Source organism: Vipera berus (assembly GCF_964194415.1).
Source record: "Vipera berus genome assembly, chromosome: 2".
NCBI lineage: Eukaryota > Metazoa > Chordata > Lepidosauria > Squamata > Viperidae > Vipera > Vipera berus.
In genome coordinates, this window is record NC_138203.1 from 117,411,512 (window position 1) to 117,424,944 (window position 13,433).

General features: G+C 42.6%; 1 protein-coding gene across 7 annotated transcripts in view; it reads right to left on the reverse strand.

Moving 5' to 3' along the window:
• The window catches only part of SMARCA4 (SWI/SNF related BAF chromatin remodeling complex subunit ATPase 4), a 106,472-nt gene that overhangs the window by 50,750 nt on the left and 42,289 nt on the right, over positions 1–13,433 (reverse strand). For all 7 annotated transcript variants that reach the window (XM_081317203.1, XM_081317202.1, XM_081317201.1 and 4 more), the window contains exons 7-11: positions 8,255–8,381; positions 3,570–3,743; positions 1,229–1,402; positions 966–1,133; positions 432–482 (exon numbers count right to left, since the gene is read on the reverse strand). In XM_081317203.1, the coding sequence (XP_081173329.1) occupies positions 432–482; positions 966–1,133; positions 1,229–1,402; positions 3,570–3,743; positions 8,255–8,381 (694 nt within the window). The remainder of the gene's footprint in view (positions 1–431; positions 483–965; positions 1,134–1,228; positions 1,403–3,569; positions 3,744–8,254; positions 8,382–13,433) is intronic.

Here is a 13,433-nt window from a genome sequence, read left to right on the forward strand (position 1 = left end):
CGATCCTGGAAGCACCGAAGCCTCGGCCGCGCGCAAGTCCTCGGTAAGCTCCGGGCGGTCACTTGCTTCGTGTCTCCTGAGGGAAGGGGGGGCGACTGGAGCGGGCGTGTTTCCTCGCCTGCTGGGCGCCGCGATTTGCCCGGGGAACGCACGGGCCCCGAATGGCAGCGTGGAGCGAGGAAGCGGACAGCCAGGGCTTCCCCGAGAGCCGCGGCCACACAGGGTATTCCTGTGTATTCAGGCTTGCAAAATGGCGGATCGAGCCTCTGCTGGCGGCGGAGGCTTGCAGAACGGCGGATCGGCTTATACTCGAGTCAATAACTTTTTCCAGTTTTTGGGGGTGAAATTGGGGGTCTCGGCTTATACTCGAGTCGGCTTATACTCAAGTATATACGGTAAATTGGTTCGGTGGGGGGGGGGGAGAATCTTACTTCACCATCGGGTCCAATTGCTGGGGTCTGTCCTTCCGCAACTTCAGCCTTCTAAAAGAAATGAAGATCAGGAAAAACATCTATTACAATGGAGAGAAGTATTTTAAGGCAGAGAAGTATTTGAAAGGCATTTAGGTTACTTTTTCCAGTTTTAATGCACAAAGAATCAACATTTTCATTCTAACATTAATTTAGATATTTGGACTTCTCTATCATAAATGTAGAGAGGTTTATTTAAACATATTATTTTCATTTTGAAGTGCTCTGGTTCAGTTTTCTAATAAACTTTGGAGGCGAGCAATGCAGCTTTGGGTGACACCATAGTTTAATGACCTCTTAAATAAAAATATAAGAGATGTATCATTAAATGGGAACCGGATTTTGCACGAAATGACTCTGTTTTCTCGTATGAGATCTCAAGACAATTTCAGCCCCTGGAAGACTGACATGTGACACATCTCAAATCAAAGGTTTATGCAGGGCTTGCCTCTGAGAGATTTCACAGATCCCAACAGGTTGACTTAACTCATTTACCTTCTTTTTCTTCTTCTTCTTTTTCTCCTTTGCCACCTGTGCAGCCTTGTGCTGTCTCACCAGTTCTGTGAGGTTGGCCACATATTCATCTGTCTGCTGTAGCAGGTAGGCTAAGCGTTTATCTTTCTTTTGATCAATAAGCTTTCGGTACCCTTCTTCATCCTCAGCCTGGAAAGTACACAGACTCAAGCTATAATTTTCTTAAATTATACTGGGACCATTCATGTAAATGATCAGTCAGATTCATTCTATGCATGGAATACCATCAACCGGCGCATCCTCTCCTTCTCAATTCTTTCGTTCTCCTTCTTTTGTTCTCGCTCAGTATTCGCATGATAGGTGGCCACAGCCTTTGTCAGCTTCTGAATCTTCCCGGTGACTGATCGATGGTATTCTTTGAAATCCTTGGCATGCTGGAGAATGCTGTTGAGATACTCCTAAAAAAAAAAAGAGAGAGTTGACAGAAAATGGCTTAATGAATGAGTCATGCATGGGTTAGGGGAGTGGTTCTCAACCTCAGTGGCTTTCAACTCCCAGAATTCCCCAGCCATCATGGCTGACTGGGGAATTTTGGGAACTGAAGTCCACACAGTTTAAAGTTACTGAGATTACACTCGGTTAGAGCTTGTTTGTATCACAAGCATCAATAATTACATATAATTGTATCAATAACTGCACATAAGCTTCATGTAAGTGTTAAAACCTGATTATATAGTCAGCAGTTGCCAACATTCTGAAAAACTATTGCAAAATGTTATCAGCTCCAGGGGTCAAGACTAGCTTCAGGGCATCCAAAAGGAATCTTTGTGTTTGTTTCTGCTTTCTTTCTGGCTGATTTCCAGAATTTCGGAACTTTCAGACATATGTAGCTCAAGTAGAGGGGACCTTCAGAGGTCCAATATGCAGCAAACTAGCTAGATTCTACTATGCGAAGCAACTCTGGCAAAGAGCCTTGGTGGAGCAGTGGGCTAATGCCTCCTTAAGTAACACCAGCTGCCTGCAATTAGTGCAGGTTCGAGTCCCACCAGGCTCAAGGTTGACTCAGCCTTCCATCCTTCCGAGGTAGGTAAAATGAGGACCCAGATTGTTGGGGGCAATAAGCTGACTTTGTAATAATGCCGCTTGGGGGGGGGGCGAAAGCCCTAATAAGCAGGCATATACATAGAATGAAGGCTATTGCTAAGCACATTGATTTGTGCTTTAGATTGTAAGCCGCCCTGAGTCTTCGGAGAAGGGCGGGATATAAATGGGATTTTTTAAAAAAAGGAAGATCTTGTTTAAATGGAGTATAGATTAAACAAAAACTACGTGTAATAAATCAACTGCTGTCCGTAACTGAGGACAGAAAAACTGATCTTAGCCCTTTGCTTCCTGCTCATCACTTGCGGATTACGGAGAAACAAGGCAGTTCTTTCCATATTTATTGCCAAGCGCAAGCTTGATGAATACAACTTTTATTATTTTTTAAATGTTATCCACTTATTGTATCCACTAAGGAGATCAGATGAGACTGCAACTCATTCTTCTTCAGCTTCTTTGTGAAGTAGGAAGTCTTAGTTCTGTCGGAAAACTCCTTTCATCATTTATCATCTCTATATTTGGATTGAGACTACAACACCAGCGTCTACTTGAGGCCTCAACACTCCAAGCAAAGAGCAGAGGTCCCTAGCATGAATGGAATGGAATGCTATGCTCTCTCCTTGCTTTGTGGTCACTTTCCACACATCATGGTCTCGATGCTGTGTTAGCAGCTATCATTTTAAAACAACGGAAGTCTTTTCTACATTTCACTCTGAAGCAAGGGGAACAAAACAATAAGTTACAGTTTAAGAGAAAGGAAACCTACATAAAGCAGGATAGATACATAGATCTGTGTTTTCTGAATGGTGGCCTCTCCAGTTCTCCCACAATCACCCTTCCTTTCCCTATGTTTCCTTATCTCTTCTCTTAACTTCTAACCTTTTCTTTCTTTCTCTATGAGTTTTCCTCTACTGACAGTTTCCTAGCTTTCCTCTTTATTCAAAGATTTGGAAGGTGTTTCACTGGCACACTTAGCTCATTCACATTTGACAATGGTTAGCTACTGTCCAAATGTACATCTTTGTAACTTTTATTTATTCCAATAAGCTAATAATAAATACAATGCATTAATTATTTATCCACTTTGGCATCCTATCACAGGTTGTTTAGCGACTGTTCAAACTTACCGTGGCATTGAAAAAAGTGACTTACAATTAGTCCTCACACTTATGACTCCAGCAACATCCTCAGTGTCACATGAGCAAAATCTGGATGCTTAGCACCAGCCTGAATTTACAATGGTTGCAGCATCCAAGGATCAGGCAATTGCCATTTGTGACCTTCCTAGCCAGCTTCCAACAAAGTCAATGAGGGAAGCCAGATTTGCTTAACAACTGCAAGGTATACTTAACAACTGTAGTGATTCACTTAACAACTGTGGCAAAAAAGGTTGTAAAATCTGGCATGATTCACATAACAACTGCCTTGCTTAATCAATGGAAACTGTGGTCCCGACTGTGGTTGTAAGCTGAGACTATATGAATACATGGCACTTTTTCAAATTAAAGTAGAAGCAATAGGTACCTGGTGTTTTTGCCGGCGTTTTCTTTCTTGTTCAATCTTCTGCTGTTTTTCCAGCTTCTCAGTGATGCGAGCTTCCCGTAGGGATTGCCGTTTGCTACGCTTATATGCCTTAGCATTCAGCGCTGTTTCCAGGGCAGTATCTCTTCTCATACAGACCACAACTTCTTGTCGCAACTGTGAATCAAAATTTTAAAAGAAGATGCCAACTGAGAATAAAGTGGGGTCCAATCAAATGCTTCACTTTCTGTATATGTTGACTAAAACATTTTATGTTGTCTCTACATATATTGTGAAATATCGGAATACATGTTAAAATTTAAACATCTGTATACATAAGGATCCCCTTCATGGATTACTGCCTTGTTGTGGTGAAGGGGCTTGCGTAATTCAATGAATCTATGAGCTATGCCGTGCAGGGCCACCCAAGATGGACAGGTCATAGCAGAGAGTTCAGACAAAACGTGATCCACTGGAGAAGGAAATGGCAACCCACTCCAGTATCTTTGCCATGAAAACCCCATGGACAGTACCAAAAGGCAAAACGATATGATGCTGGAAGATGAGCCCCTCAGGTCGGAAGGCGTCCAATATGCTACTGGGGAAGAGCAGAGGGCTAGTACTAGTAGCGCCAGAAGGAATGAAGCGACTGGGCCAAAGCCGAAAGGACGCTCAGCTGTGGATGTATCTGGTGGTGAAAGGAAAGTCCGATGCTGTAAAGATTTTTTCTCCATAGGAACCTGGAATGTAAGATTCATGAATCAAGGCAAGCTGGATGTGGTCAAACAAGAGATGACAAGACTGAACATCGACATCTTGGGAATCAGCGAATGGGACAGGAATGGGTGAATTTAATTCAGATGACCATCAGGTATACTACTGCGGGCAAGAATCCCTTAGAAGAAATGGAGTAGCCTTCATAATCAATAAAAGAGTAGGAAACGCAATACTGGGATACAATCCCCAAAATGACAGAATGATCTCAGTTCAAATCCAAGGCAAACCATTCAATATCACAGTAGTCCAGGTCTATGCCCCAACCACCAGTGCTGAAGAGGATGAAATTGACCGATTCTATGAAGCCCTACAGCACCTTATAGAACTAACACCAAAAAATGATGTCCTTATCATCATGGGGGATTGGAATGCTAAAGTAGGAAGCCAAAAGATAACCGGAATAACAGGCAAGTTTGGCCTTGGAGTACAAAATGAAGCAGGGCACAGGCTGATAGAATTTTGTCAAGAGAATACAATGGTCATAGCAAACACTCTTTTCCAACACCCAAAAGACGGCTCTACACATGGACATTACCAGACGGTCAACACAGAAATCAGATTGACTATGTGCTCTGCAGCCAAAGATGGAGAAGCTCTATACAGTCAGTAAAAACAAGACCAGGAGCTGACTGTGGCTCAGACCACGAGCTTCTCGTTGCAAAGTTTAGGCTTAAACTGAAGAAAGTAGGGAAAAGCACTAGGCCACTCAGGTATGAATTAAATCATATCCCTGTTGAATATACAGTAGAGGTGACAAATAGATTTAAGGAATTAGATCTGATAGACAGAGTGCCTGAAGAACTATGGACAGAGGTTCACAACACTGTACAAGAGGTAGCAACTAAAACCATCCCAAAGAAACAGAAATGCAAGAAAGCAAAATGGCTGTCTGAGGAAGCTTTACAAATAGCTGAGGAAACGAGGGAAGTGAAAGGCAAGGGAGAAAAAGAAAGATACACCCAGCTGAATGCAGAATTCCAGAGAATAGCTAGAAGAGATAAGAATGCCTTCTTAAATGAACAGTGCAAAGAAATAGAAGAAAACAATAGAATAGGGAGGACCAGAGATCTCTTCAAGAAAATTGGAGATGAAGGGAACGTTTCATGCAAAAATGGGCATGATAAAGGACCAAAATGGCAGGGACCTAACAGAGGCAGAAGAGGTTAAGAAGAGGTGGAAAAATTACACAGAAGAACTATACAAGAACGAGCTTAAAGTCCCTGATAACCATGATGAGGTGGTCACTGACCTCGAGCCAGACATCCTAGAATGTGAAGTGAAGTGGGCCTTAGAAAAGCTGAGGAACAATAAAGCTAGTGGAGGTGACAGTATTCCAGCTGCGCTATTCAAAATCTTAAAAGATGATGCAGTAAAAGTGCTATACTCAATTTGCCAGAAAATTTGGAAAACTCAACAGTGGCCACAGGATTGGAAAAGATCAGTTTACATTCCAATTCCAAAGAAAGGCAGTGCCAAAGAATGTTCAAACTATCGCACCATTGCACTCATTTCTCATGCTAGTAAAGTTATGCTTAAAATCCTACAAGCTAGACTCCAGCAGTATGTGCATCGAGAACTACCAGAAGTACAGGCAGGATTTTGAAGAGGCAGAGGAACTAGAGATCAAATTGCCAACATACGCTGGATCATGGAGAAAGCTAGGGAGTTCCAGAAAAACATCTACTTCTGCTTCATTGACTATGCCAAAGCCTTTGATTGTGTGGATCATAACAAACTGTGGCAAGTTCTTAAAGAGATGGGAGTACCAGACCATCTTATTTGTCTCTTGAGAAACCTATATGCGGGTCAAGAAGCAACAGTGAGAACTGGACACAGAACCACTGATTGGTTCAAAATTGGGAAAGGAGTCTGGCAAGGCTGTATGCTGTCGCCCTGCCTATTTAACTTATATGCAGAGCACATCAAGAGAAAGGCAGGGCTAGATGAATCAAAAGTTGGAATTAAGATTGCCGGGAGAAATATTAACAACCTAAGATATGCAGATGATACCACTCTAATGGCAGAAAGTAAAGAAGAAGTAAAGAGCCTCTTGTTGCGGGTGAAGAAGGAGAGTACAAAAGTTCGGTTGAAACTTAACATTAAGAAAACCAAGATCATGGCATCTGGCCCTCTCAATTCCTGGCAAATAGATGGGGAAGAAATGGAGGTAGTGACAGATTTTATTTTCCTGGGCTCCAAGATCACTGCAGATGGGGAATGTAGCCAATAAATTAAAAGACGCTTGCTCCTGGGGAGGAAAGCCATGGCAAATCTAGACAGCACACTAAAAAGCAGAGACATCACCCTGTCGACAAAAGTGTGTATAGTCAAGGCTATGGTCTTCCCAGTTGCAATGTATGGCAGTGAAAGTTGGACCATAAGAAAGACTGAGCGCCAAAGAATTGAGGCCTTTGAATTATGGTGCTGGAGAAGACTCCTGCGAGTCCCTTGGACTGCAAGGCGATCAAACCGGTCAGTCCTAGAGGAGATCAACCCTCACAGCTCTTTAGAAGGCCAGATCCTGAAGTTGAAACTTAAATACTTTGGCCACCTAATGAGAAGGAAGGACTCACTGGAGAAGAGCCTCATGCTGGGAAAGGTTGAGGGCAAGAGAAGGGGACGACAGAGAATGAGGTGGCTGGATGGAGTCACTGAAGCAGTAGGCGTGAGCTTAAATGGACTCCAGAAGATGGTAGAGGACAGGAAGGCCTGGAGGAACATTGTCCATAGGGTCGTGATGGGTCGGACACAACTTCGCAGCTAACAACAAATACATAAGGATACATGTAATGATAAATACTTCTGAAAAAGAGTTTACTATATCTGACACATCTCTGAGAACAGTTTTTTCTGCTGCTTTTTCATAGTTTAAATAGTTTTACCTATTCTTATTTTTAAGAGTACTGAATTCTGCCTGGACAATAGAAGCAAAGAAAAATGCAACACCCATCGAACTATCCTTCTGAAAAATAGAAAAAGAGTTGGTGTTGCCATGCAACATAAGACAGAAATATAAAACTGATTCCAAAAATCCATGGAGAAGAGAGATTAACAAAAAGTAGCAATGTGTTGAAACAGGAACACATCTCGGTTCCAATTCAGTCCCTAAAACAGCACCCAGACATTTATGTGAAACCTGGCATTCTTACTAAATTTGTTACGCTACCGCTATACTCTGGCTGAAAGAACATTTACATTTAAATATTATGTATATTTTGTGTAATTTACTTTTCCTTTTACTTGTTTTTCTGTTGTACACTACTCGCATTATTTGTTTGAATTGGGTGTCTTACAAATCCAATAAAATAAATAAAAGGCTATTACAGAGACACCAGCCAGCCACTCCAGGATACAGAAGGACTAGACATGCTCTCTAGCTTGAGTTGCAAAGTGGTTTCTTTATCAAAATTTACTTCACTTCTGTCCTTGCCTCCTTGTTTTTTCTAGTCACGCTGCTGCGAAGATCTCATGTCAAAATATACCTAAAGCTTAATGAACAAAATGAAAAACAAAACCCTCTTTGCCAACAGAGCCACTATGATTCTTTTAGGCATGCTGTTGTTTTCTATATTCAAAATGCCTGTGAAATTACCTCACCCGTTCAGTAGGGATCATTTCAGAGGGCTGAGGTGAAACAGGACGGTCCACTGGCATGTGAAACTGGAGCTCCACTGCAGCAGAAAATTCAGGATCACTCTGTTGCATGAGAAGAACTATCCGCAAAGCCACTTGGCACTTATTTAGGTAAGCTCCATTAAGGAGAGGAGTTTCTATAAGAATTTTATTTAAAGGAAGTTATTCAACCATAAGTTTCATTTTCTTGCAATATATGCAAACTCTGGAGATGACTGATTTAATTTCAGTGTTCAAAGGTGTCCTGAGAAACAAAATTTCAGCAGTGCATCACCTACCTGTCTCTGGAAATTCAGCAGTCGTAGGGCTTTAAGTTCAATGGTTGCTTTGGTACGCAGGTCTCCAGCCAGGGACCCAGGAAGATTTTCAAGTTCTTGGATTCTATGAGCAATGCGAGCCTGTAAGCTGAAGAGATTAAGACACCCAGTGAGCTTTAGCATGAAGGATTGTATACATCAAACAAAAGATATCCAAGAAATCCAATGCTGATATGTGAAAGCATTTGTTCCCAATATGGTGCCTTAGGAATGATGGGAATTTTAATTCAAAGCAATTGAAGGGCACTGCTTTGAGAAGGTCACACTTAATGCCCAATAGCTAAAAGTAAGACAAGAGACACTAGTTCAGGACTTGAGGGTTCCTTGAACACTTGGGGGTTCCATAAAAGTGTAAGGATCTGCCTCAACTAGATCTCCCAAGAAAGCAGAACTCTTGAAACATTGTTTCAAAGGGAACTTTTATTGAGAGTTAGTGATAGCAATAGAGCAAAGCAAGGCCTGAAGATTTTGTGCGTGAAAGGTTAAATCACAATGCCCATTCAAAACTCCTCCCCCGCATGTCCAACAATCAGATTGAATTCCAACCAATCCATAGGTGCTAAGATGTTTTGAGAGCCTGGCAATTTAGTATACATCTCAAGGTCTCTCTCGGTTTCGTTTCCCAACGGTCCCAGGCTCTGCCATCTGGAGTTAAGGCAGATGTCTTCAGGCCACATTCCTTTCTCATGGAGGGAGGGCGACTCAAAGAGCAATCAAAGTGAATACATCCCCCAGCAAGCAGACCCCGCCCCCAGAATAGCAAACCCCCAAAATGATTAAAGAAACAGCCAAAGCAGTAATAAAATGCCAGCAAGTAAAATAGAGGGGTCTGACATACGGCCCCCCTAATAGAACGACAATTCCACCTGGAAAACAGAAAGAGGGAAGGGGGAAAGAGGAATACAAATACATCAATCAGGTTTATCAGGATAATGAGCATGAAAACATTTAAGTAACCTAGAGGCTTTATCATGTTTCTTATAGACCCACTGGTTCTGCTAGGCAGGAAAGTCTTTCCTGGTCACGAGATACTGAGTAGAGCTGTGATGTTTGAAAGAGTCTAAAATGTCTTTAATTTCAAAATGCTGCGCTCTACCTTGATAGGTGGTGGAAGAGGAATGGCTGCAGGCCTAAATGTGGGTGTAATTTCAGGCTTCAGCAAACTGTAATGGAAAACTGGGTGGATTTGTCGTAGACTTTGGGGGAGTTCTAATTCAACTGCAATTGGATTGATTATGCATTTAATAGGAAAAGGACTGACATATACTGCTCAAAAAAAATAAAGAGAACACAAGATAAGACATCCTACTATTAAATACAGTACATTGTGTTGTTTAAGTGTTCCCTTTTTTTGAGCAGTATATTTTATATATATTCCTAATCTCTACCCCGTTTTTCCAGCCACTCATAAAATACATCCCATATTTGAAAATATTGTGTCTTCTTTTTCTTTAATCTTCACTGTAAGTCTATCCATTTCTGCACAGTCCAGTATTTTCTTGATTATCTCTTCTTCAGATGGTGTTTCTTCATTTCTCCAATACTGAGCAAATACAATTCTTGCTGCTAATACATGCAACATTAAATATATGCTTTCTTTATCAAATTTTCCTGATAATATACATAATAAAATAGTTCTTTAAAAGCTACATGTTTTCTTAACATCTTTTCTAGCCAAATTTGTATTTTTCTCCAAAACCTTTTTGCTTTAGGGCACATCCACCAAAGATGCCTGGTTTTTGACTGTACTTCCAACAGTTACTAGACATGTTTTTAAACATTTTTGCTAATCTCTCAGATAGTAACTGCCATCTATAAAACATTTTATATAAATTTTCTTTATTAGCAGTTGCCATTGTCAATTTATAATTTCTTTCTATTTTTAAATTTAATAGAAAATTATAGTTTCTTGATCAGCTTTTCATCTGAAGTCAACAGTATCTGATCAAACACTGTCTGGTCTTTATAAACTTTATAAACTGTATAACTTTAGTTTTTTTGTCTGTTTATTTTCAGTCCTGCTACTTCTCCAAATTCTTCTATCCTTTTCAATAGTTTAGGGCTATCTCCAACGGTTCCTCTAGTATAAATACCAAATGATCCGCAAACGCTTGCAGTTTATATTTTTCATTTTTTATCTCCATTCCTTGGTTCTATTCGTTTTTTATCTGCCTGAGCTTTGTAGGCTGCTTAGCTTCGTCAAGGGCCTTCCTGACAACAGGCCAAATGTTTTGTAATTGATGAACCCAGTCCTTAAGGGAAGGAATGGCAGGTTCGTTAGCAGGCAATTCCAGCATGGGGTTGAAAGACTGTCCATTAGCCACTTGAAAGGAGGTAAAGCCAGTGCTGTGGACCAGCACCAGTCCATGGCATGCCAGAAACCAGTCTGTGCAAACAAGTGACGTCCCATCCACAGGATGCAGGAAGTACGCAAAACCCCACTCCCTCTGGTCCGCAAAAAAACCTCTCTCCATTGAACAAGTCCCTGGTGCCCAAAAGGTTGGGGACCTCTATTATAGGCTACTTCAGCAAACGGTAGCAGGTCAGTCTAATTATCTTGTTGATAATTTAGAAAACAACGGAGATACTGTTCCAGAACAGAGTTCATTCGTTCTGTCCTCCCATTCATTTAGGATGATGACTAGGTGACAGTCCCTGATCAGAAGGTCCAAAAAGGCTCTCCAGAACTTGGAAGTGGATACCCCTGTCTAAAATTATCCATTGTGGGGCTCCATGCAGCCAATAAATAAGCTGCACAAATAATTTGGCCAATGTTTTTGCAGTCGAGATCTTCTGACATGGGATAAAATGAGCCTGTTTTGAAAATAGGTCGGTAACGACCCAAATGACAGTATTTTCTGTGCTTTCTGGCTGCTCCACAATAAAGTCCATAGAGATCTCTCTCCAGGGTGCTGATGGGCTTGCGATTGGCTGCAGGAGCCCAGGCATCTTTCCTCACCTCCTCTTAGCTGCTGCACATGTAGGGCAGCTGGCAACATAAATTTCAATGTCCTTCTTTAGGGAAGGCCACCAAAATTGCCTTTTTAGCAGGTGAAGGATTTTGACAAATCTGAAACGTCCCGTCAACTATGAGTCGTGACAGGACTGCATGATTTTGTCTCTCAGGGTGGCTGGAACATACAGCTGTCCACCAATCCAGACCAACCCATCTTTCACTGAACAAAGATTTCCATGGTCCTGAAACCATTCATCCTTCTCCAGTGCTCTTTTGAACTCTGCCACTGCTGCGTTGTCTAATAGTGGGGCGCTCTTAGTCTGCGCCCTGGTAGTGACCGGGGCCACTAATTGTTGCGGGGAAAACAAAGGTTTAACCAATCCCGACTTTACACTATTGTATTGCAGCATTCTCGATAAGGCATCTGCCAGAATATTTTTCCCCCTGGCAAATAGTGGATAAAAAAGTTAAATTGGTGGAAATGCTCAAGCCCACTGTGCTTGTTTTGGAGACAACTTTCAAGGGGTTTTTAATGCTTCCAGATTCTTATGATCAGTCCAGACCTGGAAGGGAATTTTATTCCTTTCCAAAAAAATGCCTCCAAGGAGGTCACAGCGCACTCTGTAAGCTTTCTTCTCCCAAGCAGCCCATCGCTGCTTGGTCTCAGTCAGTTTTTGGGAGGTGTAAGTGCAGGGCTGTAGCTGACCCTTTTGGTTCTTTTGAAGCAGTACGGTGCCTACTGCTACATCAGTGGCATCAGCCTGGATTAAAAATGGTTTTTCCGGGTCCAGGTTCTTCAGCACCGGTTCCGCTGAAAACAGTCTCTTAAGCTTTTCAAATGCAGTTTGGCATTCCACAGTCCATGTTAATGGCTGGCTAGGTTTCAGCTTGTTCTCCCTCTTCGTTTTCAGCAGGTTAGTAATGGGGAGTGCAATTTGGGAAAATGAGGGAATAAACTGTCTGTAAAAATTGGCAAATCCCAGAAAGCTCTGTAATTGCTTTCTGATGTGAGGAGAGGCCCACTCCAGGATGGCCCGCACCTTTTCTGGGTTCATTTCCACTCCCTTGTTCGAAATGCGTAGCCCAAGCAGTCAATTCTATCTCGGTGGAATTCACACTTGGAAAGCTTGGCATACAGATTGGCAGAGTGGAGCTTGTTTAGGACTGTCCTAACCAGTTTCACATGTACAGCCTCGGTTTTGGTGTAAATTAGGATATCATCCACCAAAACTCCTTTATATAAGTGCTCATGGAGGACTTTCAGCTGCATGAACACCGCTGGCCCCCCCTGTAATCCAAAAGCGACTACCCTGAAGTGAGGACACTCAGTTGAAAGCTGTTTTCCATTCGTCTCCCTCCTTAATTCTAATGTGATAGTATGCTTTGAAAAAATCTTCCCTTTGGACAGATGAGCTAGCATGTCCCTCATGAGGAGTAGGGGTTACACATTCTCCACAGACACTACGTTCAAACACCTATAATCCACGCAGAGATGAAGAGACCCATCTTTTTTCCCTTTGAAGAGAATAGGGGCTGCCACCCAGTGTCTGGCCAGTTGGATAAACCCTCGGGCTAAGTTTTTATCGATGAACTTTCGCAGCTCATCTAGCTCCCTAGGAGTCATAGAGTACAGCTTCGGCTTTGGCAGCTTAGCCCCTGGGATGATCTCAATTGCACAGTCAGCTCACCAAGATGTCTTCAGGCCAGTTGAGGTGGTAGGCTAAGTCATGGAATTCCTCCGTACATTCAGCCACTGGCTGACGTCCTTGCTTCACCATTTTTATGCGATCCCAAGCCTTCCGGTCTGCCAGTTGATCATCGAACCGGAGCATCAACGCTGTCATGAACCAGTTGGAATTCTGGAATTCAGGGGCATTGCATCCCTCTAGCTGCAGCCCCTTCCAGGGCCAGGGTGACGACTCTGATCTTGGCTGCATTGTTGGGTAGGGTTCTCCCATGCCCTTGCATGTAGGTGAGAACATGAGCTAGGAAGAACCCCAGCTGTTGGGTATCCCCATCGAACTTCACCCCCAATATCATCAGTTTTGGCTCGTTGGGGGGAGTTCTCTCTCTGGGCTGTAGTGGGGTCCGGCTCTCTGGGGTGTTGCTCTCTTCCACACCACTCCATCTCAGCAGAGCCTGTCGTTCCCCATGCGGTTTCAGTGATCGCGGCTTCTCCCGGCA